Source organism: Coccinella septempunctata, chromosome 6, assembly GCF_907165205.1.
Source record: "Coccinella septempunctata chromosome 6, icCocSept1.1, whole genome shotgun sequence".
Classification (NCBI taxonomy): Eukaryota; Metazoa; Arthropoda; class Insecta; order Coleoptera; family Coccinellidae; genus Coccinella; species Coccinella septempunctata.
Window position 1 is genome coordinate 23,989,685 of NC_058194.1, and position 26,899 is coordinate 24,016,583.

The 26,899-nt window shown below is 36.5% G+C and overlaps 1 protein-coding gene across 2 annotated transcripts in view; it reads right to left on the reverse strand.

Moving 5' to 3' along the window:
* The window catches only part of LOC123315343, a 116,924-nt gene that overhangs the window by 26,945 nt on the left and 63,080 nt on the right, over nucleotides 1-26,899 (reverse strand). For both annotated transcript variants that reach the window (XM_044901006.1, XM_044901005.1), the window contains exons 8-9: nucleotides 5,698-6,035; nucleotides 3,783-3,969 (exon numbers count right to left, since the gene is read on the reverse strand). In XM_044901006.1, coding sequence (XP_044756941.1) covers nucleotides 3,783-3,969; nucleotides 5,698-6,035 — 525 coding nt within the window. The remainder of the gene's footprint in view (nucleotides 1-3,782; nucleotides 3,970-5,697; nucleotides 6,036-26,899) is intronic.

The window sequence follows — 26,899 nt, forward strand, 5'->3', positions numbered from 1 at the left end:
TCGATGTGGGACAGTTGAGCTACCAATGAACTTGATTCGATTCCAAGGTAGATCGGAAAATAGTTCCAATGTCTGCTACCTCGCGTTTTTGTGGATATTTCATAAACTGAAATCTTTTATTCCTAAAAAATTTTTCTATATCAATCTTTACACCATTCGAATATCTTTTCTACAAAAAAAAAACGGTGGTCTTAGTCAAAAGAACTAGGGGATCTAACCCAAAAATATAGCGATGGATGTACCTACGTCATAATTGTGAGATCGATAATAACTAATGGAGCAATAATCTGGTATGTTAGGACAGTCCTCGATAGAATACATGCAGATTGATGTCACAATATTAATTCCACCTGTGAAGTCTTGTTTTACTAGACGTCGCCAGAGCATTCGACAGAGTATGGCATGAAGGATTAATATACATGATGAGATGTGCTGGATATTCGATCAGAATATGCAAGTCGATCAGGAATTATCTCAAAAATAGAAGATTTTACGTGTTAGTGGAAGGAGAATGCCCACAACAAGTGATATAGAGGCTGGAGTACCCCAAGGCTCAGTACTTGGGCAACTTCTGTATAACATATACTTTCACGATATTCCGAAGAATCCAAGAACCATGTTAACGTTATATACTGACGACACAGGCATAGTAACTCGACACCGCAATCCAGAAGTAATAGAACAAGTTCTACAAGAAATAATTGACGAAACAAATGACTGGTGCATAAAGAGGAAAATCAAGCTCAATGGACTAAAGAGCTAAGCAATATTACTTCAGAAGAGAAGACTCCGAACCACAGCGAATCTAGAAGTTGACGGTGAAGAAATCGATTGGAAAAATGAAGCCAAATATTTAGGAATAACGTTTGACAAAGGACTTACTTGGAAAAGTCATATCAAACACTCAATCGACAAAACAAGAGCAGCGATGAATGGACTCTACCCTTGATAGGAAAAAGAAGTCACATGTCGAAAGAGACAAAATTGTAGATTACTAAAGCCATTATAATATAATATAATATAATATAATATATATTGAATCCTTTCTGACATATAGTTATGTATAGGATACGTCATTATACAATTACAAACAATAAAAATAATACAAATATACAATAACACACAATTAATAGTAAAAAACGTTAATCAATAAAAATTAAAATTTCTAGGACAATTTGTCATTTAAATATTCCGCCACACTATAATATCCTTTATTCAACAATAACGATTTGACAGCCTTTTTGAACCGACGACAGTCAAGGCATCTCATTTCTACAGGAAGGTGGTTGAACAATTTGGAACCCTAGCCCATTGCTAGGCCTCAATTGACTTATGGATCAGTTGCCTGGAGATTCGCGGCAAAGAGCCATATCAAAACAATTCAGGCCACTGAAAACAAGCTGCTACTGATATGCAATAGATGCACCTTGGTTTGTCAGGAATAGACAGAATTATAGGGACCTAAAATGGGAAACCATAACGGAATTCATGAACAGAAAAGCAGAGAAATTATTCGAAACAGCGAAAACTCATCCGAATCAAGAACTCAGGAGACTAGTGGACTACAACCCAAAGGAGAACAAGACAAAAGGAGAAAGCGAATTTACCGAAGGAAACAAAGAGATCAATTAAAAAGAGATTAAAATAAGAACAGAAACTTATTGAAAAATCCAATAAAGGGTCATCCAATAGAGGATAAACACATAAATCCCATCACGGCAGTGTGCGAGAAGAAAACCGACTAAGAGATGAACGGTTTATAGACAAATGCCCGGAACCAATATTCAAGAAGCAGTTAAGGGTTTTTAGTGGGTCTCGAGATACTTTTTCCCCCTCCGGATAGGGTGGTTCGTCTGACTTGCAGATGTTGCACCTGCTAGACAAAAAAAAACCTTTGAAGTTTTGAAAATTTCCACATTGCCCATTTTCCCATATAGAGAAATATTTCATTTTTTTGCACCCGACTCATCTCCAACGAATATTCAAATGCAGCCCAGAGGATCGTGGCCTGCATGCCGGAACCTACGTCCAAGAGCCATAGCGCTCTCCAGGGCCTACTTTGCAACTTACTGTTACGCAGGCTCATTAGCATTAGTCAGGCTTACACAAAGTTTTCAGGATTTACAATGCCAGGGGTGAAAAAATAATATCGTAGAGAGCTTCTGGAGCATTCGGAATGCTGGAACAATAAAAGTAACGTAGTGTGAAGTTATTTGTTGGAAAGTGTCAGGGTTGGAATCTCGGTCAGTGCTCTGGATGGATTTATACAGGATGTGTTTTTCACTCGTGGAAGATATAGCGATAAATCTTGTACTCAGTCCGCATTATTAATCATTACAGCCCCCTTATAAATTTTCGCTATATTCTGCTCATGAAAGAAGTGTAATTTGAATTCCTCATCCAATGCCTTGCTCCCAAGGCATGGAAGATGATGTTGAAAGTGAACTCTTCTTGGGGTTCCATTTAGCTTGATCTTCTTAATGTTATCAAGGCTAGGGAGTTATGGAAGTCGTGCTCAGCATTTTTATCGTCTCTTCTAAAGCGCAATTATCAGTGATTCTCAACTTTGTCTTGTTTTGTTCTTGTTCCCTTGAGTACAAGTCTCTTCTTTTGCTAATGACTACTTAACTCCTTTCACTGTCAGCCAATAGTAAACTGAATAAGATCATCAACTTATGGAAGGAATTTTTAGTTCAGGTAAAATATTTGGGTGCTGCTTTACTGTCTGGCATACAGTGCCAGCCTCCATTTATAGAGTCTTTTTCAATGTTCATGTCTTGACAGAGGAGTAGTAGTAGTAGAGTAGAAATGTTTGTAGTGGTAGTTGAAGTATTAGTAGGAGATGCAGAAAGAGTAGTAATATACTTCATTAAAGCTATATGGGCTGACGACCAAGATCATTTTGCCCCCATGTCTTGTATTTCTTTTCATTTCATTACATCATCCTTCTTTGTCAACAGAAATCCAGAAACTCACCATAATATTTCTGAAAGTACCAAAGAAATCTCCCCAATATATTGAATTACGAGATTTCCTCCGCACTTATGTCAATCGATCAAAAGAAACCCCGTCTTTATTCACTCGTACTCCGGATAATTAAAGGTTCTGTCTCATTACAAATTCTCCAGATATCTCCTTAGATGCCACGATCCGATTCCGTCAGAATATTATGAAAGCTGCGACAGCTGTAACGTTAATATCGTCTCAGTAAGTTCGAGCTTCAATAGACTCTCCAATATGAGAAGCATCAGAAATAGATGCCTCGCGATGCGGAACAGTCCATCCAATCAGACCAATTTCCAGAATGAATGGCTGTCACACCGAGGAAGCTTCGAGGATGACTTGAATCAGAAATTGCCGGTCGCGTTTGACACTGTAACATTCAGACCCCTCGGTAGTGACACCTTATTCGGAAGATTATATCATGCCATTGAACGCCTCCGTGACGCTAAACAGACAATTACTGAAGGCAGTGGAGTACACGAGACTGGAATAGTCTCGGATGGAGACATACCTCGACTGATTGTCGCCAGCTGGTTCTCGTTCGAAGTTTCACCATTTGGTAAGTAGAACCAGTAAACGAAAATATATAAAAATCGATTAGGATGGTACTTAATCTATTCCTTTACTGATATTCATCGAATTATTGCCAGTAGCTATCTAGAAGAGACTTTAATAGTGGATGAAATGATGTTTTGCAATTGTGTATGGCTTCAGATTCATCTCCAGGGTAGCGGTTTGTAAAACTTGGATATCTACAAGAATTCTTCACTTTGTCTTACCGGGAGTGATGAAGGGGTAACATTCATGGGGTTCTAGAAAATGATGGTCGTGTTCAGGTAGTGGTGGAGGATACTCCTCTTCAGGTGATCGTTCAGAACCGTAGCCTTGGTCGCAAAGTGCTGTTTGCGTATCTGAGAATTTCCAATGTAAAGGAGCGCCATCCCCTAATGGTGGTATTCTAGGAACCTGAAAAGAATATTCAACTCGTGAATTTTCAACACCTATTCAACTAGCATAGAGAACATATTGAAAAATATAAGATATCTAAGAATGTGAATTCCAGATATCAAACGGAATGATATGAGAGCTTTCTTATTATTCTGTTTATTATTTATTATTCTGTTTTTCATTATTATGTTCTATGCTTCAATTGAATATTCTTTGTTGAGTATCAGCTGATGAAATAGGTATTGCCAATGAAAATTGTAGAGTTTTATCATTATCACCTTTTTTCGAAATTATTTTTTGTCTACAACGTCTTCTACAATAATACAGTTGTACACATTGTATACGTTATGTTACAATTTTCTTTTCATACAATCACTCTCGTATCATTCCGTGATAAGATGAGAAAACCGACGTTGCACAAAACCTATTTTTCATCTCTTACAGAGCAGCGTACATATCCCAAATGGAGGGACACGTTTTTGTCTACATCAGACATACCTCGCTTATGTATTCTTTTTCCAGACAATCGCTGTATATATATTTTATAAATGAAAACTCGGGCTATTTCTTCATGCGGATGGCGTTCTTTGCTCCACAGCGGCGTTTCGGTAATTTTAATGAAAAACTGGGCTCGTGCGTATGACGTGTTGGAAAGGATCGAAATGGGGGTTCATTTCATTCGAGCGAAGCTCTGGGTTACATTCACAAGGGCCATTTTCACAGAAATGAAATTACGCAACCAAAATCAAGAATAGTTGGATATTGGATTGATGTGGTCGATACTTGATATGCATCCAATCACCTGAAGATGTCACTGTGGTAGTGAAACACTTGTGGTGGTTGAATAATTCAACCCATGAACCTATAGTCAGAATCATGCAGGAAGGAGAATGCCAGGATATCGATTTATCTGAGTGAACTGCAAATTTTCAAACCTTCTAGTAGTCCAGAGTACCCTCGAAAGCTCGTTCGGAAGAGTTGTATTAGAGAACATTAATATTGAGATCAGTATGTCCAACCAATCTAGATGGAAGGGTTCAAGTTTTGTGGCGTGGTTTTCTCTCTAGAGGAGTAAACAGAAGTCAAAGATTTGTGGTTAAATTAAGTGCATGGGTTAACAACTGTCTAGGGTCACCCTGATTGTCACAGTGCACTTTTACACATAATACCATTTTGAAGACATCACATGGTGTCTATTTCCGTCTTAACGGAGTTCAACAGCAGGTTGAGCTTGCTTTGAATACTATAGCCTACATAATGCCTAGTCCAGACTAATACTCGAACGCAAACTCTATAGATTGTGCCAAATAGCGTTGGAGGATGGTTTGGGGTGGAGTTTGTTTCACTAGCAGAGCTGATTCATAAGCGAATTTAAAAACCATTTATCTGGATGACAGTGCAAGGACCCATTCATTCCAGCAGGTGATTACTACTAGAGGAGACCAGGAAACCACATCTAGCATTACCTCCAAGATCTCCTGACCTAAATCCAATCGAGCACGGTTGACGCTTATAACGAAGAGCTCTTGATGGCCACAGGCCAAAGCCAGAAACGCTCCAACAGTTCCGGGATCTTCAACCACGTCTTTTGCAATAAATTGAGCAGGATGTTTCTTAAATTTGTATTGAGGAGGAATAGAACTAACTTATCTTATCTTACTGTTCTTATCTCTTTATTTACAAACACCCTTTGTACTGTTAGTAGATTCAATACCATCTTTTTCTTGGTATTCTCGATTGGCTTACCTCATCAACGGCTGCTTTCTCGCAATCGTAGTTATTGTTGCATCCCCCAGTATCCCTCTCGTCCAGATAGCTTGGCAGACTGCCGCAGAACTCCCCTTTGCTGTGCCTTCCCTTGCCGTTGCATATGCTGCCGCTGGACTGGGATCTACGGCCAGACAGGCCTTTGGACGAGTGGCGGCTGACGTTAGCGCCCATCACAGTCACATGGCGGTCAGCTTGTGACGACAGATGTCGCACTAGATCAAGTAGATGTGCCGCCGAAGAACCTCCGTCGGGTACGTCGAGGTCTGTATGGAAGATCTGAGCCGACGAATGGTGTTGTTTGGGTTTGATGCAAGCTGCAAAAAAAAAATAAAAGATTGAAATAAGGACTTCTGAAGGTTCACCGAATTTAATGTAGTGGAATGAATTCTGTATTAATTATCACCTGTTATACAAGGTGAATCGAATAACACCAGGGGTCTTTGAGCGATTAATACATGATATAACTGTTTTCAAGTGATTTAAGGAAAAACCTATAATCAACACCCTATTTCTGGGGGTTATAGTACCCGCAAGAAGACATTTCTAGAATGAATCCATTCGAAAAGCTCAATATTTCGCATTATTCATTCCTACGCACTTTTTATGATTTCTTGTCCTCTGAACAACAAATTTGATTCACATTGCTAGTCAATCTCAAATTTCTCTGAAATGGTTGATTTTGATTGATGCATTAAGAGTCTTTTCAAGAAAAATCCTCAAAAAATATATTTCTTGGATATACAGGGTGAGTCTTTGACTCGTACAAATATTTTAACATTAGATTCTGGAGGTTAAGAGAAACACTTTTTTCCTATACCAGTTTGTCCGATTCGCCCCTGATAAAAAGTTATAGTCATATTAAGTTTTCATAATGAGCTGTGCCACCTCTGTAAAAACAAAAATACCTTGAGAATAACTAACTAAATCTGTGATACTACACATCTCTGGATCTTTTAAACAGAGTTTTCATTCAGCCAGAGTTACACAGTTCTTCAAATTTCACATATAGGTTCTTTTTAATTTTTGAATATCAAATTACTCGAAAATGGCGCATTCTAAGAGAAAATATGAAAAATACTTCTATTTTACAAAACGTTTTAATTTCAAGAGTTGGAGTCTTTGAATTTTTGTAATTTTTATGGTACGTAATGGTCATAAGGAGAAAACTGGAGGTCACGAGTGATTCTTGTGTTCGAAAAAGATTCATTCAATGAATGAAAAACTATATTCCGAAATCAATTCAATTCGATAAAACCGTTTGTGATAAAGAACTAAAAATAACATTTTGTTATGGTTTTTCAACAGCCTGTATCTTTTAAACCGAGCCGATTCGGAAAAAATGGTAAAAAAAAAGTGTTTTTTTTTCACCTCAAGAATGTACTGTTGAAATATACGTACGAGTGAAAGACTCACCCTGTATACGTTTTATCTTGAAAAAGAGAGGTCTTTTCCTGCCTTTTTTCAATTCTTCAAAAATTGTTTAACCTTAGAAAGTGCATTCAATTGGAGAACTCTTTTGTCTCTTGCAATTTTTTGATGGAACGAACTTTTGGACAAAAATTTAAAAATGTGATTGTGTGCATTTCCGAGACTCGTATAAAAGTTGACGACCGTCTATTAATTCATCTTTTATCACGTGAAATCGAAAGCGGTATCCTGTTCCGAACGAAAATGATCACAATGCAACTCTCATTTTTACCAAACTGAGGCGTAGTCTCCTATTAGCCCTTATTAGGAGTATTCTCGAGCGAGAGAAGAATAGGTGAAAGCATTGATCAAGGAAAGAAAGTAAATACTTCTAGGCGACCTCGTGAGAACGATCCAATTAAAAGTGTATCGATGGGATGACTCGTTATATGCTGGTATACCCTGGTTTGAAACAATGGACAAGAAGTCCCTGCAAGCTTTTGTTCGAATACATGTTGGAAAATGTTTGCTTTGGCGAATGTATTTCGAGTCAGCAGGGCTTATGCAATTCATTTTCCTGGCCAGGTCTTTAGGAAAAAGAAAACTGAAAGAACTCACAAACAAAGGGGACATTGTGGTACAAATCACACCAAAATTATCATACTTGAGATTATTTGTATAAGATTTAAAATTTCATTACATAGTGCATTATAAGTTTCCGAACAGTTTCATTTAGGTACTTATTATGAAATTAAAATGAATTCGAAAGCCCAAATTAGTAACTGTAGATGCGTATTCAATGGTTTGACTAATTTTGATTATCTGAAAGAGGTTCTTGTTTATCATTTAAAACACTGAAGGAAAATATGATATCCTCTTGAAAACGTCCGGTTCATCACCAACCCATATATACATATAAAGATTCTACATTTTATGATTCGAAACAGAGTGAAATTCGATATTTTTCCTTCAGTTGGGATGGTTTTCACAGTTTTGGGACAAGCATTCGAAGATATTCTATTACATATATTTCAATGGACGCTTGTTGTTGATTAGATGAAAGAATGAAAGAACCCTAGAGAAAATTTCTGTTTCTTTTGTTTCAGATTTCTTCCATTATGAACAAAATGGAGTTATTTTTTAACGATTCAATTATCTAGTTCCATTAAGTGTAAAATTTTTCAACTAAAACGCTTCAATCAAACTAATTCTCTTTTATTAATCATTTACGATTATTAATCGAATGGTATCCAGGTTCAAATTCACATTAATCGTTCTTTCATTAGAATTTTTATGCCCCATTAAATTCTGCCGATGTATCAAAATCACATGGCCCGTTTATTTCTGAATTGCAGGAAAATAAAGCTCCATTACTCAGCATATTGTGTTAAATGAAGGAGTTCAATGGGTAGACGCTATTTTTTGCATAGAAATATGGCATGGAGAGGCCACTTCTTGGCCAAGTCACTCTAACCGTTTGAACAGTGTCCTTAGCTTTGAATTTGATCACATGTTTTCGAATGTCAGCGAATATGTTGTTTATTCTTTAAAAAATCACATCCTACTCTGCATAATACCAATCAACCTTCCATTAAACGACTTTCTTTCGCGTGTCAAAGATTGCAGCCTGTCTTTTTTACGAGAGCAAACTATCTTCTAATGATATAATGCAACTAGTTTACCGAGAGTTCATTAAAAAAAAAAACACATCAAAGTAACCCAGATCGAAGTCCATCGCTTAAGTGCTTTGTCGCCAAGGGAGCAGAGTTTACATGCAATTAACTTTTCGCTGACGTCGTTATAAGCGTCTAAGCACCGAACAAAGGTGCATTTACCTTAATGTACATCACACCTGACTCTGCAATTATTAGCATAAAATTTCCAGCTACATATTTCATTAGAGAGCGTTCGTGCCGTCACACGATATGAAATGTTTTACTAGAGCACATCTTGTTATTAAATATGGTCGTCTTTGCTATGCATGAACGATCATAGGATTAACAAGGATATTCTCTGTTGTCTTCGTTATATCTTATGATGTGCAAATCTGGTGTACACCAGATTTGTCTCAATTTCGATCGTATTTTTATCCAATTTTTAAGCCGTCAAGACTGTGTGGACATCAAATAATGATAATGAGCTCTTCCCTCGATTTAAAGTTTTTCTCGTATCTTTCCAATAATGGCTACAAAATTTGGGGTCCTTGTTTTCTTTCTCTTCCTTTTGGGTAATACGGTTTATATCAGGGACTCCTAACTTCTGTTAAAAGAAGACTCACCTTCAGAAACAGTCTGTGTTCCCTTAAAGAAGTCTGGTTTAGGATTTTAATTATCTTACGCCCACGCTAAAGTTTTCATCGTTCGTGATATTTTTAATCAACAGAACTGAAAAGTGAACTCAAGAACTCATGTCTTTCGCTATATTCATCACTATTTCTATTCATCGCTATTTGAATGTGTTGAATGATTTTATACACGAGAATAATTCGGGAATATTGAATTTCATGAGGTGATGAAGGGTTGGAATGCAGTAGTTATTCTCATTTTGTATAAAAATATCAAATTGGAGTGTGAATTTCTTCACTACTCAACCTTTGTATGAATAAGTGTGGTCTGAAAAAACTTATCAATTATTATGTATTCAAGAAAGTTCCAAAAGCTGAAAAACAATTCAGAAAAATATTTATTTCAAAGTTGAATTATTTCGGAATTTAACCATTTGATTGAGTAGCTCCTTAGTTGATGATTGATGGAATTTTATTTTCAAATGTACCGTAGATTCGGGGTAACTAATAAAATATACTTGTCCCAAGTCACCCACCGATTTGGAAGGCTTGGGACACAAATTAAAATCTATTGATTTCTCAACTCTCAAATGAAATAGGTGACTTGGCACGGTGTATAGTTTTGAAAAATTAGAATTTGTGATTATATAGTTGAAATTCGGTAAGGAAATCAAATGATAAACCCCTATTACAGCGAAATTAAATATATTGCAACTCAAATGTAAAAAAACTAAACAAAACAAGGGAACTTTGATTTCTTTCATTCTTTGGTGATTTCTTTGTGATAATAACGTAAATAATAATATCCTTCGAAAAATCGGCATATTTCCTGCTGCCAATGCGCCGCTTGTATCTATTCGGCATTGTCCCAAGTCACCCTATGAAACAACAATATAAATGAATGAGATCCGTGTTGCCGTTTGATTTGTAAACAACCTTGTTTCATGACATATCTAATATCCCAAAATCCCACGTATCCAGAAAAAAATTACACATGCACAAAGTGAAACACATGTACAGGACACTAGAAAGTGTAAGGGCCATAAAAAAACGCGCTTTTACTCTCCTGAATTCGTTAATTTTTTCCTGTCAATTCAAACGCTCTGGTCACGGCGAACTCAACAGGAATTAATTGTTAAACTAACCGATAAGACCCTACACAATCTTATAAGTTTGCCCCTTCACTCATAAATGGTTAGAAACAAAGATATCTGCAAGGGGGTTAACTGTCTCAAGTTACAGGACTGTCCCGAGTCACCCGAATCTATACCGGTATAAGATGTTTAAACTTCAAATTCTTCAATAGTTAGAAAATAAAAGAATGCCGATTAATTGTTTTTACTCGATTTATCTTTGTTTTTTAATAATTTTCCTCAGTTGATAATAGTTCTGAACTCAAATCATCAGTCCTAATTTTTCGAATAGACTCTGACATCCATAGCAGGACAAGTTACTAGAGGAAAACACAGCAAATGCTGATGAAATTTTCTGGGTGTAGTACATATGGCGCTGCCATCTAACGGTCTTTCACAGTATCAGAGGATATGGACGCAGGAGGAGAGATGCCAAATTATTTCTTCGAAATGCAGGTTCGTTTTGAATAAGACAGAAAGGATAACTACTAGAGCAGGTAACGCATAAAACCGAATAAGAAGAAAGTGCACCTCCTGCAGAGGAGCAATAGACTGTACATTGACGAAAAATGTCAGAATTTAGGTGTTCAAAAAGATGTAAAAGGAAATTCTAGAATACCTTCTTGCATGATGGATTTCAACAAACACCAATAAGCTTGATGTTAGAATTCGGATCCCAAAGTTGCTTCTGATTGATTTCACGTTTCCATTAAGTAAAACCAATTAAAGTTTCGTCCGGAATTATGTTTCCTCGCTTGAGCTCTAAATGTAGATGCGCTACACTCAACCTATTTCGCGGCTTGTTTACTCCCATCGATTCAATCAAGCTGTGGTCGCATGTCAGTGATAGGATATGTGAAGATCAATAGATTACCTCTTTGATAAATGTCGAGAAGTATCGGATGCAGAAATACCATCAACTAGAGTTAATTCCGACATGGTTGTCAACATAATGAAGTGTACAGTGCGAGCTAAATTAATCCCAACGAGATTGACGATAGGTCTATACCTGAAAATGTCACTGACGTAGCAGGTATTTATGTTCAGTTGAAAATGCGACCACGTGATATAACGCCGATGAGGCTTGATGTTGATTTGTCGGATGGAATATCGGAAATATTTGCCATGACATCGAATGGAGTTAGGAAGTTGATGTAATGAATATTTGGATCGTACGGCCCGAAATTGACCGGAATTGATACGTGGTGTACCAATAATGAATCATAATTGCAGAAGTGATTTATGGTACCTACTGTAGTCTACTTCATGACCGATTTTTGATAAAGAGATCACAAGTTGTTTTTAACCCATGTCATATTCTTCCAAGACTATTGCTAATCGAAATTGAAAGTAAAAATGTAACTCGAATGTATTTTGCTGTTTGAAATGAATCATTATTGCCCAAATTGCAACCCTGATATTGGATTATAAGCTGAGTAGAAAGTTCTAGTATTGTACTCGATTTTTGTCAAAAATTTCATTGAGTTGCCTGTCGTACTTTCCTTCAAAAATCAAGACAGATGACTCGATGATTTTTATAATCGTTTTTCGGAATCTCGCTATTTGTCTAAAAACATTGGGCTCGAAAATAGCAGGAGCTAATTGACATTCATATTAAAATATAATTGAAATTAAAATAAATGAGAGTGTAGCTCTTAGTTCTAAAAATTAATTCTATTAACGGGACATCGTAATCGATAAGATATTTGGAGCACTCACTGAATCTATTTAATCATCATTACATTAGTACATTAATGGCTGGAAAGAATGATACGAATATCAACATATAAATGAAAAGCTTATTTTTATAACCTCGATTAATTTAATGTGGAATCGTAGCTCTGTAACCATATAAAATGTTTCAAGGGGCGTGCTATAAAATTATATTTCCCATTATTTCTGAAATTTATAGCCTTAGGAAATTTAACGATATTTCTTTCGATCCATCTATGCGGTATGTCTCAGCCAATTTTCGTATTTCGATCAGGGATTTTCCAAATATTGGAAATAATCTGAGTGATACGCCCTAACATTTCAAATTGTAAGGGGTAGAATGCCAGGTATCTCTCCAACTTTTTTGATATTTGCTATTTAGAAATTGTATCGGTTTTGAAATTTGATGATATAATAGTACATAATAGATTTCAGCAGAATTTAAACAATGCCAAATTACAAATGACATACTTGTGTGTTGAAAATGCACGACAGTTCTTTTCACGGTTAATGATATTTCTGTTTCTTTCTAGATTCCAGTGATTTATTATTTTAATCATTAAACCAGAAGTGTATACAGGGTGAGTCTTTGACTCGTACAAATATTTCAACACTAGATTCTTGAGGTCAAAAGAAACACTTTTTTCCTAAAAATTTTTTTCCGATTTGCTCCTAATATATAATAATCAAAAATCAAAATTTTGTGTCCATAAAAGATTCATCAAATAAATGAAAAACCGAGTGAAAAACTTTACTCCGAAATTCATTTCATTCGATAAAACCGTTTGTGAGATAGAACTAAAAGAAATTTTTTTATGGTTTTTTAACAGCCTGTACCTTTTAAATTGAGCAGGTTCGAAAAACATGGTGAAAGAAAAAAGTGTTTCTTCTGAACACAAGAATCTACTGTTAAAATATTTGTAGGAGTCATAGACTGACCCTGTATAAGCTCGCCCTTCAATAAATTTATTCTCATAAGTAGTGAATTTGAATGAATTGAAGCTTAAAGTCTTGAGAGGCATCCAGATATACAGAATTCTAGTGGATGAACCGTTAGAGATGCTGAAGAATTGATTCGAACGTTTCGAATGATGAAGAAATACATCTATTATCGAACAACAACATCCATTACAGGATATCCTCCCGAGAAGCTTTCTACCAAACGAATGTGTGAAGATGAAAACGATAAAACCCAACACGATCCTCGAAATTTATAAATCTGGGTCTCGCATGGAGTATATCCATATTCCTCTGGAAAAAAAATTGGACTCAGGTTTCGTATATGTTTTCCGCGACTATACGCGTCCAAGGGAACATTATTAAGCCATTTCAAGGAATGATTGATCGTCCTGTTCGGAGGACACGACCAGATTTATATGGTTTTTTGATAAATGGGTTTTCTCACACGTTCCATTCCGATCCAGCGTAAGCAGTTTCGTTTTCATGCGAATTTTCATTGCGCATAGGGATATGTCGCGTCTGGATTTTATGGTTGATATATCGAATTGGTATATTCGAACCATATACAGAGTGGGCAAAATTCGTTGTCTACTGAAGGGATCTCGAGAACTATAGCAGCTAGAGGAAAACGGACGACACATTCTCGAGCTCTTTTTTCTTGACTAATCCAAAACTGTTAACAGATCCAGCCTAACGTTCATAGATTTTGAGTTATGAACGAAAATTGAGAAATTGTCATTTTCAATGAAGCTGAATATCTCTTTTATTTGAACTCGTATTCGAAATCCGTTGTTACATTCTACAGGCACTTTTTTATGAGGAATTCGAATATCATATTGTCAAATTTTTTGATCCAGTAATTTTCGAGATACGACAGGGATTTCTGATTTTTTAAATGTAAACTATAGTTGAATGTCCTTTCATTCTGCTGCAATTTTTTTGCTGATTTCAAAAATGTATCATATGTCGCTATTCACATGAATATAACATAAGAAAAAAAATAATACTTTTTCCTGCTTTTCGATTCACTGTTGAATTTTTAGTAGGCTAGCGTAAGCATAGCGACCGTTAGAAATGCATTATGGTTTGTGAACTCCACATAATCCTATGTGAACTCAACCTTGTGTGATAGGAATCACAGACTGTCGAATAATTATTTCTTTTATATATCGAGATCGATATCCTTTAAAAGAGAGTAAAAGACTTTCGTCTGATTATTAAAGAAGAAAATTTATTCAATTATTGTTTTTCAATTCATGAAAGAAACTTAAAGACTCAGTAATATAAATAAAATACGAAAGCTATCTATAATTACGATTTTTACAAAAGTAAGATTATGAAAAATAGGTACGTCTGTCCACGGTAGTATTCGAATTGAGAACCATCGTAGGGTAAGCATGCCAAACATAGCGAGAACAAACGATGGCAGATTAATCATCGAAATATTTATTCAGCAATCCGTGATTTCAATCATAGAGGCTCAGGTTCACAAAAGATAATGCATATTCAACGGTTGCTATGGTTACGCCAGCCTACTAAAAATTCAACAGTGAATCGAAAAGCAGGAAAAAGTATTGAATTTTTTTTCTTATGCTACATTGATGTGAATAGTAACATATGATACATTTTTGAAATCAGCAAAAAAATTGCAGCAGAATGAGAGAACTTTCAACTATAGTTTACATTTGAAAAATCGGAAATCCCTATCGTATCTCGAAAATGACTAGATGAAAAAATTTAATGATATCATATTCGAATCCTTCATAAAAAAGTGCCAGTAGAATGTATCAACGGATTTCGAATACGAGTTCAAATAAACGAGTTATTCAGCTTCATTGAAAATGACAATTTCTCAATTTTCGTTAATAACTCAAAATCTATGAACGTTAGGCTGGATCTGTTTTCAGTTTTGGATTATTCTAGAAAAAAGAGCTCAAAAATGTGTCGTCCGTTTTCTTCTAGCTGCTATAGTTCTCGAGATCCCCTCAGTAGACAACGAATTGTGCCCACCCTGTACACCGGAATTGTTGGAGAGGCAGAGGGCATAGTCACTATCTAATTTCCACAAAATTGCCTCCTCGTCCAGCAGAGCAATGCACTAGTAGATTTTTTACAATATCATGGTTGCAGCAATAAAACATTCTGCAATTCTGTATGAATCACTGACTGCGAGATGAACTCTGAGCTATCCTCGGAGTTATCAAGTAAACAATGCAACTATTCTTTTCCTTTCTAAGAAATTTAGACGCTGAGATTTCATTATGCTCTTTCGGCACGACTCAAAATATCTAGTTTCATCATTCGAGCAAGCTGCGCGAAATTGAATATTTTCGTGCTATGCAAGAATGCCGAGAAGTGGTGTGTTGTTGGAAAAAGTAATGTCTTTATTTGCCTTCCTTGTTTGTTTCTGCGATATGCTGTTTTGCGTAGGCATGTGTTTGTCCATTCGTTCAGACTTTTTTTTTAATCTCGAGTAAATTACGAAATACGGGGCTGAAATTTTGTCTAAAACTTACTATAAACAGGAGAATCAAATTCTTTTTCTTCTTTCATCAAGTTTCCTTATTTCACATTACATAGATTGTATACATAGACAAATAGAGAGAAGCATTATCTAATTTGAGTGATATCATTCATTTTTCAATCTCGCTTCACTCTGTCTGTTTCGGGAAATTGTCTCGAGCATTCTTCAGCCTTGTTCCTCTTATATCTAATTTTTCAGTGCCTACTTCGTTTGCTTCTTGTTGTTCATCTGTTTCTTTTTGTTGGAGAAAGAATCAATTTTTGCAGTGCGAGATGCCCTTCAATATGGAATATTTCAGCTTATTTCGTGAACAATTACAATCCACTACACTCACGGGGAGAAAGGGTTTTTTTACTGAGGTTTTTCCCTAAGCTCTTGTATCATACACCAATTTGTATGGTACCCCGTTACGCTAACCTCTGCTAAAACTGTATCTCATACACATGCTATAATTATTGTTTGGTGTTCAAGATTGTAATGCTCTATATCAAAAGAATATATATATATATACATATACATAGCTAATGAAATGAATTTCATTCTGCTCTTCATGAAAGCTTCAGCAGTTCCATATTTGAAAGCGAAAATTTTGTAATCCCTTTTCCATTCATTCATTTACTTTTGTTGATCTGGCTCAATTTATGCATAAACGATCGTATTTTAATCCCTTTTCTCGTTACTCGTCTGCCCAAGGTATTTGTAATATTTATGTGGGACATATGCTATTTTCTTCGTCTTGGTTTCTATCTGGAGGGGATTGAATCGGATATCGTTTCATACTGGGTGGAGCTTTGTGTTACTGGATAGTACTCAGTAGCCCTTGCCAGTATTGAATAAGAGCCTATCAATTCCAAACGTTCTCCATCCATTTAAACAGCGCAAGTCATAGTGTTCAATAAAGAATTCAAAGAGAAGAACTTCCCACAAAACTACAGACCGATAAGTCCACTGTCGGCGTTAGGAAAAGTAGTAGAAAGAATTCTAGTAACGAGGCTAAATGAGGAAACCGAAAATCTGAAACTAATACCACCAGAACAGTTCGGATTCAGAAGAGAGCATTCAACAGAGCAACAATTATTGAGGCTCACAGAATACATTACACAGGGATTCCAAAATAAATAAGCTAAGGGTCTTGTTTTACTAGACGTCGCCAGAGCATTCGACAGAGTATGGCATGAAGGATTAATATATAAGATGAGATGTGCTGGATATTCGATCAAAATATGCAAGTTGATCAGGAATTATCTCAAAAATAGAAGATTTTACGTGAAAGTGGAAGGAGAATGCTCCACAACAAGAGATATAGAGGCTGGAGTACCCCATGGGTCAGGATTTGGGCCACTTCTGTACCACATATACATTCACGATATTCCGAAAAGTCCAAGAACCATGCTAACGTTATATACTGACGACACAGGCATAGCAACTCGACACCGCAACCCAGATGTAATTGAACGAGTTCTACAAGAAACGATTGACGAAACAAATGACTGGTGCATAAAGTGGAAAATCAAGCTCAATTGACAAAAGATCCACGCAATATTACTACAGAAGAGAAGACTGCGATCCACAACGAATCTAGAAGTTGACGGCGAAGAAATCGACTAGAAAAATGAAGCCAAATATTTAGGAATAACGCTTGGCAAAGGTCTTACTTGGAAAAGTCATATCAAACAAGCAATCGACAAAATAAGCTGCTACGATGTGCAATAGATGCACCTTGGTTTGTCAGGAATAGACAGATTTATTGGGACCTAAAATGGAAAACTATAACAGAATTCATGAAGAGAAAAGCAGAGAAATTTTTCGAAACAGCGAAAAACCATCCAAATCAAGAACTCAGGAGACTAGTGGACTACGACCCAGAGGAAGACAAAAGAAGAATGCGAATTTACCGAAGGAGACCAAGAGATCAATTAAAAAGAGATTAAAATAAGAACAAAAACTTATTTAAAAATCCAATAAAGTGTTATCCAATAGACGATAAACACATAAATCCCAGCACGATAGTGTGCGAGAAGAAAACCGACTAAGAGATGAACGGTTTATAGGCAAATGCCCGGAACCAATATTCAAGAAGCAGCTAAGGGTTTTTAGTGGGTCTCGAGCTCAGGGGAGTGAGAATCCCTACACTTGTTCCCCTCAGAAGAGGATGGTTCGTCTGTCTTGCAGATCTGATTCACCAAAAAAATTTTCTGGTTGGGGCAGTTAGCAGGTACTTAGTGGTTTTTCAATCCTATTTCTTCTATTATGTCTGTTTCAGGCAAAGTGGTTTTAGTAGTGCTTTTAGTATTCGATCGTTTTTCAATCCTTCGTCACCTTTCTCAGACAAAGTGGCTTGGGTAGTGCGTATTAAGACGATTATCAATCTTCCTCTTGTTTACTCGTTCGGATGGAACACAAGCTAATTTTAGGAGACAGCGTTGCGATAGTGTTGTATTGCCGCAAAGACAATCGCGCAAAAACACACGCATAATTCATACCTATTTGACTACGCCCAAGCATGGAGTATAAGTAAATATTTGCGGCACTTATGCAGAATGTTATCTGCTTATCCAGCATATTCTCCCATATACGTTCTGGTCTTCGATTTCTCCCAGGAAGCGCGAAAACTAGCTCACGAACGACAAAGGGAAGCCGCCGAGCATGCAGCTCCGTTCTGATTCACACGTTTCGATCTATCTCGGACCGAGCCATTTTTGCCCCAGTCGCATTGCACAATTGCATTGTTTACCTCGCGGTGCGCTCGCCGAGGACGCGGGGAAACGATGCTTCGGAGATTAGGGTCCAGATACAGCAGCGTTCGCTTTTACATTTTTAAACATCAATTCGAGCTGGATTTTCGTTTCCATTTCATCGCGAAATAATGGATGAATTCAATTTCGCATCGACGATCACGCTCTCGGAACAGCCAGTCCGAAATGGAAATTTTTAATAGCACGCAATGGACGTGGTGTGCGCGAGTACATGCCGTGGAAACTGATGAGGGAACTAATTTCCGTACGTGTGTTCTGAGGAGGAAACTGCAGATTGTATTGTAACAACTGTATTTTCGAGATGAACGATTGCCTCAACTTGAATTTTTTTGGCAATGAAGGTATATTTATGAAGAGTTCCTAGGAAGTTAGTCTTTTAAAAGGGACTGGGCAGTGTACACTGTGAAAGGAAGCCTTTATATAGCTCAGGTCGAGGCTCAGGTCATCTATCTACTCATATATCTAATGGAAATCTTTTAGGTCACAATGTTGTTAAAAAACGAACCTTACTTCTTTTCGATCCTGATAATTCACAATCTTTCCACTAGAGTAACACTCCTGGACTTCATCATTTGATTTCGAAACGCCCTTTGAAACGGTCAGAGCTGACCGTCCTAGTGCAATAAGTTTCGTACATCGTTTGGACAAAAAGTCATCCACGTGGTTTACTGATGGATCAAAATCAGAAACAGGCACCGGCATTGGCGAATATGGAACTAAACTGAGGATCTCTGAAGCCCTGGGAAGTGAACCCTCTATTTTTACAGACCAAACACTGGCTGTTTATGTAGGCGCTCAGTGTCTTAAAATGAACCTTAAAGGGGCGCATATCTATATCGCACCACGGATAGCCAGGCCACGAAGATGACCCTCGAATCACACTGCCAGGGATCTCTTCTTTCTGACCATAAAGCTCGCCATAAAGCAACTGGCCAGAGGCAATAAAGTGACTCTACTATGGGCATTGCGGTGTTGAAGGAAATGAAAAAGCCGATGAACTTGCAAAGAGAGCATAAAGGTTAACACCTCCTGGACGTGAGCCTTTCTGTGGGCTTGGAACATACCAATGTAAGGCAACGATCCAACAATGGGAGTTGAAGAACAGAATAACTCTCTGGAGAAACACTTCCGGACTTACTCAGTCAAAGAAATTCGTGATGATTTCACTGACCTACACCAAAAAACTGCTAAAGCTGTCACGAGCTGAGCTTCGTCACTGCTGACAGGGCACTGTCGGTACAAATATCATTTGTACCGTATGGGTGTGTCAGCAGATGAGATTTGTAGGCTCTGTGGATCAGAAGCAGAAAGAGCTGAACACATGGTAAGCAAGTATCCAGAGATGGCTGGGAAACCGGTCTTGGATACTCACGAGGTAACGGCCAAGGCCCCTAAGGATGTTGTCGGTTTTATCAACACCATTGACGTCCTCCCTAGGTTCTTATGAATGGAAGAGTAGAGAACAAAAGTTTACATGGTCGCAGTTCCCGAAAAGCGACCCCGGTTCAAATAATAATAATAACATTCCTGGACTCACACAAACAACAATTTTTGTGGTGCTTTCCTTGACTTATACCAGAAAGCTCTTCAAGCTACAAAGAACAAGGTGAGACTGCTGACTGGACACTGCTCGCTGTATGAACAAATATCTTTTGTACCGCATGGGCAAGTCAGCAGATGCGATATGCTGGCCTTGTGAACTAGTAAGAGAAACAACTTAACACACGGTATGCAAGTTTAAACACCTGGATGGTTTAAGAATCATCCATATTAGGAAGCCTCTCCTAGATCCACACGAAGTAAGTGCCAAGGCTTCTTAAGACCTTGATGGATTCGTCGACATCAGTTCTGAAAGGGTGAGCCTAGCCGTTACAACCACGAATCAATATCAATGGTTATGTAGAATTAATTGATGCTAGCGAAGAAGGGTATTGATCAGTGATCTGCCAGTTTCGCTCTCGTTTGAGCTCATCAGCACGCATACCTAAATGATGACAACCAAATGAACTAGAGTGCTTTTGCATCAATATTCTTAACCATTTCGGTGTTCCACGTTCCTTATCAAATAACACCTTTTTCAATAATGAAACGATTAGATTTAAAATTTCTCTTATCAGCATTGTTTGGCAACTCCGTGGATGACAGGTTTATACCAAATAAAATGGTCTATGTCTGCTAGGAATAATTCGTTTCGAGCAACTTGAACTTCATGAATTAACCGTGCTAAATTATAGTTTTCAGTTCAGGAATGATTGGCAACAATAAAAAGTGCCTTTTTTTTCCACTTCTTCGACTATCCCAGAAAAAGTTTTATTACTTGATCCCGAGGCCAAATAAGAAATCTCACGGATTCAAACCAGAACTATATTTCACCTGGCGTTCCCTGGGGTTCGAAACTTGGCCCCGGCTTTATCTAATCCTTGATCAAGAAGGTGGCCAATGTTTGCCCGAGCTCAACTTTTTCACTTCGCAAAGTAAATTTCGGGTTCGGCTCTCTATGAAAGTTTAATAACTTGTTTTATGGCGGTGCCTCTTTCAGTATAAATTTGGAAGTTTTAATCCCGGCACTCATCGGGAACGACGAAATTAGTTTCTTTCTCGGAGTCACGCTGCTTGAAACGGAGTTTGTAGTAGGTGTTGGGAGAAGTTGGGTTTTCTGGATCGAATTTGAATAATTCGGGAAGCAGTGCTCGGGGCGAATCGATTCTTCGCTCACTGTATTGTTTCATTATTTACAATTATAAACGTTTGGGATTCAGCACGAACTATACAGGGTCTTTCACGAGGAACCTCACCCATATTTATACGGGAAACTACTGAACGTATTTTCATGAAATTCAGCACTTATAAGTATTTCACGATGCTGATGAAATCTAAAATATTTTCAAGGCATGAGCACCTCCAGTTTTTCCGGAAATGACGTCAACTTCCGTTTTTCAAATTAGAACACCATTTTTTTATTGCAGAAATAGATTACTCAGAAAATTTCAAGTTATTTTGATGTAACATTTTTCAGTTTTGGTTGGAAAATTCTCTCTGAGCGGGAAAATTCGAAAAAAAAAATCGAAATAGAGCTCCGCTGAAACAAGAATAACTTCGAGGTTTTTGGATGGAAAATTTTCATTTTTGGGATTTTTCAAGATGTAAGATTGATGTATCCACCTTAAAAATCGAAATCGCGATTCATGATACAGGGGGTGAAAAAATCGCTTTCAAAGTTAGGGATGACAAAATCGTGAAAAATCAATTTTTTCAAATTAGAACCCCATTTTTTTATGGCAGATATTGAATCTACGTTAAAAAATAATGTGAGTGTATGCATCACACCCTTGCCCTAAAATGGATATTTTCTGAGTTGTTCACAAAAAACTGTTTTTCGTCTTGAATTTTCAGCTATTTCTTTTCCCTTCACGCCAAAAAGATGAAATTTTCAGGAACTGTTATTTGAACCATGCTGTAGATTTTTCACCCCTTCTTGAAACCGACTTCAAGTTACTATTAGGAGAACCATGGCAAACAGGAAACCTCTCAATGAAGAGTCGAATCGTTCTATCTACAACTTTATTACATTCTCCATGAAGTGGAATGAGATTTAAATAATCTTCATTGGTAAAATTAGGCATAGTGATCGATTTTATAACTTAATACGAATTATCACCAAATTAATAGTAAACACAAAATGCTACTGAATAAAGAGGAATTTGGCAGATGTAATTAATGATATCTATCATTAAAAAAAAAGAATGTAAAACATGGTTAGTTTTTGCATATGGTTCATAAGGAATTATTTATTTATCACTGGAGAAAAAACCGATGGCCGATTAGTTGAAATAAAGAGGTTTCCGATACAAATTCGAATCAAAATTCGCCATCTATTTAGGAACAACCTGTAACTTTTTTCTCTTGCATATTAGGGTAGTAAAATCTAAAACATGGTTTAAGTAACAGTTCCTGAAAATTTCATCTTTTTGGCGTGAAGGGAAAAGAAATAGCTGAAAATTCAAGACGAAAAACAGTTTTTTGTGAATAACTCAGAAAATATCCACTTTAGGGCAAGGGTGTGATGCATACACTCACATTATTTTTTAACGTAGATTCAATATCTGCCATAAAAAAATGGGGTTCTAATTTGAAAAAATTGATTTTTCACGATTTTGTCATCCCTAACTTTGAAAGCGATTTTTGCACCCCCTGTATCATGAATCGCGATTTCGATTTTTAAAGTGGATACATCAATCTTACATCTTGAAAAATCCCAAAAATGAAAATTTTCCATCCAAAAACTTCGAAGTTATTCTTGTTTCAGCGGAGCTCTATTTTCGATTTTTTTTTCGAATTTTCCCGCTCAGAGAGAATTTTCCAACCAAAACTGAAAAATGTTACATCAAAATAACTTGAAATTTTCTAAGGAATCTATTTCTGCAATAAAAAAATGGTGTTCTAATTTGAAAAACGGAAGTTGACGTCATTTCCGGAAAAACCGGAGGTGCTCATGCCTTGAAAATATTTTAGATTTCATCAGCATCGTGAAATACTTATAAGTGCTGAATTTCATGAAAATACGTTCAGTAGTTTCCCGTATAAATATGGGTGAGGTTCCTCGTGAAAGACCCTGTATTATAAGACACTTGAAACTTTCTGAGTATTTTTAGTTTCAGCGAAAAATAATTCACGTCCAGGTTTCTTCAAAAATCTGCGAAATTAGTCATCAGATAATGGTAATAATAGAAATTTCTTTATTGATTACTTAAGACATTTGAAATGCATATGACAAGACAATAATTATGGGAATAATTAAGGAAACTTTTTTATGTCATTTTCTTTTTAACTTTAGAACTGGAGGAAGAATTTTTTTTTTGAGTATTCTATTTGAAACAATCTAGAAGAATGAAATTGCCAGTTAGTTGACGCTAATATTTATCATGTTAAGAATATTTGAGAGCTGCACCTTGATTTTTTAACAAATCTTGTAATCTATGCAAGTAGGTAAAGTCTGAGTAATATCACATTTTTTTTAAAGTTACTGATTGTATGGGAACTTTTATTTAATTGAATTTGGCTTCTTTAATGAATTTCTTGATTGAAAAATTTTGAAGCCTAGAGAAGTTATTGTAGGGATCGATATTTCAACCACTTGTGATGAAATTTCGAAATTTAAAACATTGCCTCATTCAACAACCGGTAGATTAGGGTGACTTGGGACAGTCTTGTAACTTGGGACAATCACTTCCCTTGCAGATTTCTTTGTTTCTTACCATTTATGTGTGAAGGGACAAACTTATGAGATTGTGTAGCGTCTTTTCGGTTAGTTTAACAATCAATTCCTGTTGAGTTTGCCGTGACCAGAGCGTTTGAATTGACAGGAAAATTTACCGAATTCAGGAGAGTAAAAGCGCTTTTTTTATGGCCCTTATACTTTGTGCATGTGTAATTTTTTTTCTGGATACGTGGGATATTGGGATATTAGATATGTCATGACACAAGGTTGTTTACTATTTAAACTGCAACACGTATCTCATTCATTTATTTTGTTGCTTCATAGGGTGACTTGGACAATGCCGAATAGATACAAGCGGCGCATTGGCAGCAGCAGAAAATATGCCGATTTTTGTCAGGATATTATTATTTACGTTATTTCCACACAGAAATCACCGAAGAATAGAAGAAATCAAAGTTCCCTTGTTTTGTTTAGTTTTTTTACATTTGAGTTGCAATATATTTACTTTCGCCGTAATAGTGGTTTATCATTTAATTTCCTTACCGAATTTCAACTATATAATCACAAATTCTAATGTTTCAAAACTTCACACCGTGCCAAGTCACCTATTTCGTTTGAGAGTTGAGAAATCAATAGCCTCCCAAATCGATGGGTGACTTGGGACAAGTATTTTATTTTTTTCAAAATTTATATCCGAATTTTGTAAATTGGTATATATCCTTATCAATAGTCTGAGTCATTAAGCATATTCCAACCTCTTTTTCAGACAAAAATAGGTCACCGTTTTGAAAATATGACAAGTTGAATTCAACAATTGTCGCAAGTCACCCGAATCTACGGTACTGTCAAATAACTGACAAATTTCACAGGGCGGTAACTTCGAGAGTAAGGAGCTCAATTTTCATTGAAGTATCACCTCCTAAAATGTAATCAACACAGAAACGACCGGTACATTAAGAAATCTATGTTCAGACAGTTATAGTCCCAATCAGACTGCAGAAATCTTTCAGTTAATATGAAGTGAATGCATATAGAGGACAAGCCTTCGAAAATTTTCAATATAGCAGCATAAATGGTTCGATCGGTATAACTAAAGAGCACGATTTTGGTATTCAATACAAAATAAGCTTGGGAAACACCAAATTAAATGTTTTCAGATAGTAGCTCAGTGCAATTTCCAGTCATAAAAGTGTAATCTACTTTATGTTTCAAATATTGAATTGATGTGGCTGATACTCGATGAAAATCCATAATTGAACTTGAAACAGATTGTACGATTTTCACAAAATGAGTCTTTGAACCACGACACGACAAATTGGGTTTACCTTCACCCACCTGAAGATGCTTCTGTGGCAGCGAAACACGTGTCGTGTCGTGGTTTGAAAACTCATTTTGTGAAAATCGTATGATCTGTTTGAAGGTAAATTCCTGTTTCATTTTGTTAAAATGTTTCCATTAGAAGGACTTCTCTCGAGTAAAAGCAACAACGAATACCAACAGAAGCACTTGAGTGATACAAGCATTAATTTCCACGAATGCGACAATGGGTAACATCAAGTAGAAATCGTTAGAATGACTAGGTATTCTCAATTTTAATTAAATCATCTAATTATAATTGCTGTCTATTTTGTGGGAACCTCCTCAGTAATTACAATTATTTATGTGAGTGGCTGCATGCAGCGGGCTTAATCCAGAATCCCTGAACTATTATCCACGTTTGAGTGCTGCAATTCCAAATACAACTCAACAATATTATTACGTCCTATTGTATCCACCAACCGTAATTTATAGACTGATGTATAGGAGCAGTTTCGTGTATTAATTGCACAAGCATGGAGGAGGATTGTAATTCAGAGTGTTTTTTGCCAACTTGAAGGTTACTTTGACAATCATGAGAATATTTCCATTGAACTTGAACCTTGTCCTTCCGCATGAAAAAAATGGAAATTCTGCACATAATGCGAAACATTTTAAAATTCGTTTATTCAGGTATTGTAGTTAGTGGAGCATCAAATTATCGTGATACTAAAATATCTGGTTAGATAATTTCCACGTCTAGCTTGATGAAGCCAAATATTAACTCTGGATTTATCACGAAATATGGAGTAACTTTATCACTTCCGATTTCAGAGGAATTTAGTGTATGCATATTCCACGCAACCTTCTTCCTTATCGTTATTCCAAATAAAGAGCGGATTCCAAAAATTACTCATTTGCAACTGCGTTCAGTCATTGAAAGCGTTATACAACCGAAATAGCGTTCAAGTTGCTATTTTATTGCGGAAGTTTCATCACTGATAGGATAACGTAGACTTCGCAATGAAGTTCTGAAATACGACTTGGGTACTTAATGGTATGATACTAGAAATTATCGTTCAGTTCACAATATGACAGCAGCCGATGGCTGGAAATCAAGAAAGTCGAATGAAAAGGTACTGGAAATTATTCGACTTTTAGTAGCAACTTAGGAAACACTAATATACAGGCTGGGTCTTTGACTCGTAACAAATATTTTAACAGTAGTTTCTCGAGGTCAAAAGAAACACTTTTTTCCTCAAGAATCTACTGTTTAAAGATTTGAGTTACAGCCCCTCGAATTTCGCCCCAAAAATAGTTTTTTCTCCTTCTCTCAGAATCACCGGATTTGGTACACTGGAGTTTTATGATGATCAAAATCTCATGGAGCTACCCATTTTGGCGATGGACCTCTTTAAAGCACCTCTTACTGGGACAAATTGTTTTTGGAACCATTAAGCATTTACTGCGAATTCGAATTCCTTGAAAATTGTTGCATCCTCGGTTGAATCGTTAGAAATCCTATTGAGAATTTTTCGTAACTCCCATGTTTTGTATTTTTTCAAGAAATGCAAGATTTTTCGATTGATTGTCAAGTCCAGAATCATATTTTACCACACACAATCAAATGACCCCTTACAGCAACGCCAGAAGTTCCGACCAACTTTTCCCTAATAAAATCAACTTACGAGTTAGCCTTGACCATTTCCATGCATAAAAAAATATGGTGTTACTTATAGCAACGAACAATAACTCATTAGAAGTGTCAGTGTGAAGTTTAAGGTCCCAAAAGTAAAACAGAGTTACGCAATAAATTAAAAGAAAGAAGATGTCCACCGAAATTGTGAAAATCGAAAAATTGGAGTATCGAGCCATCATCAAGTACCT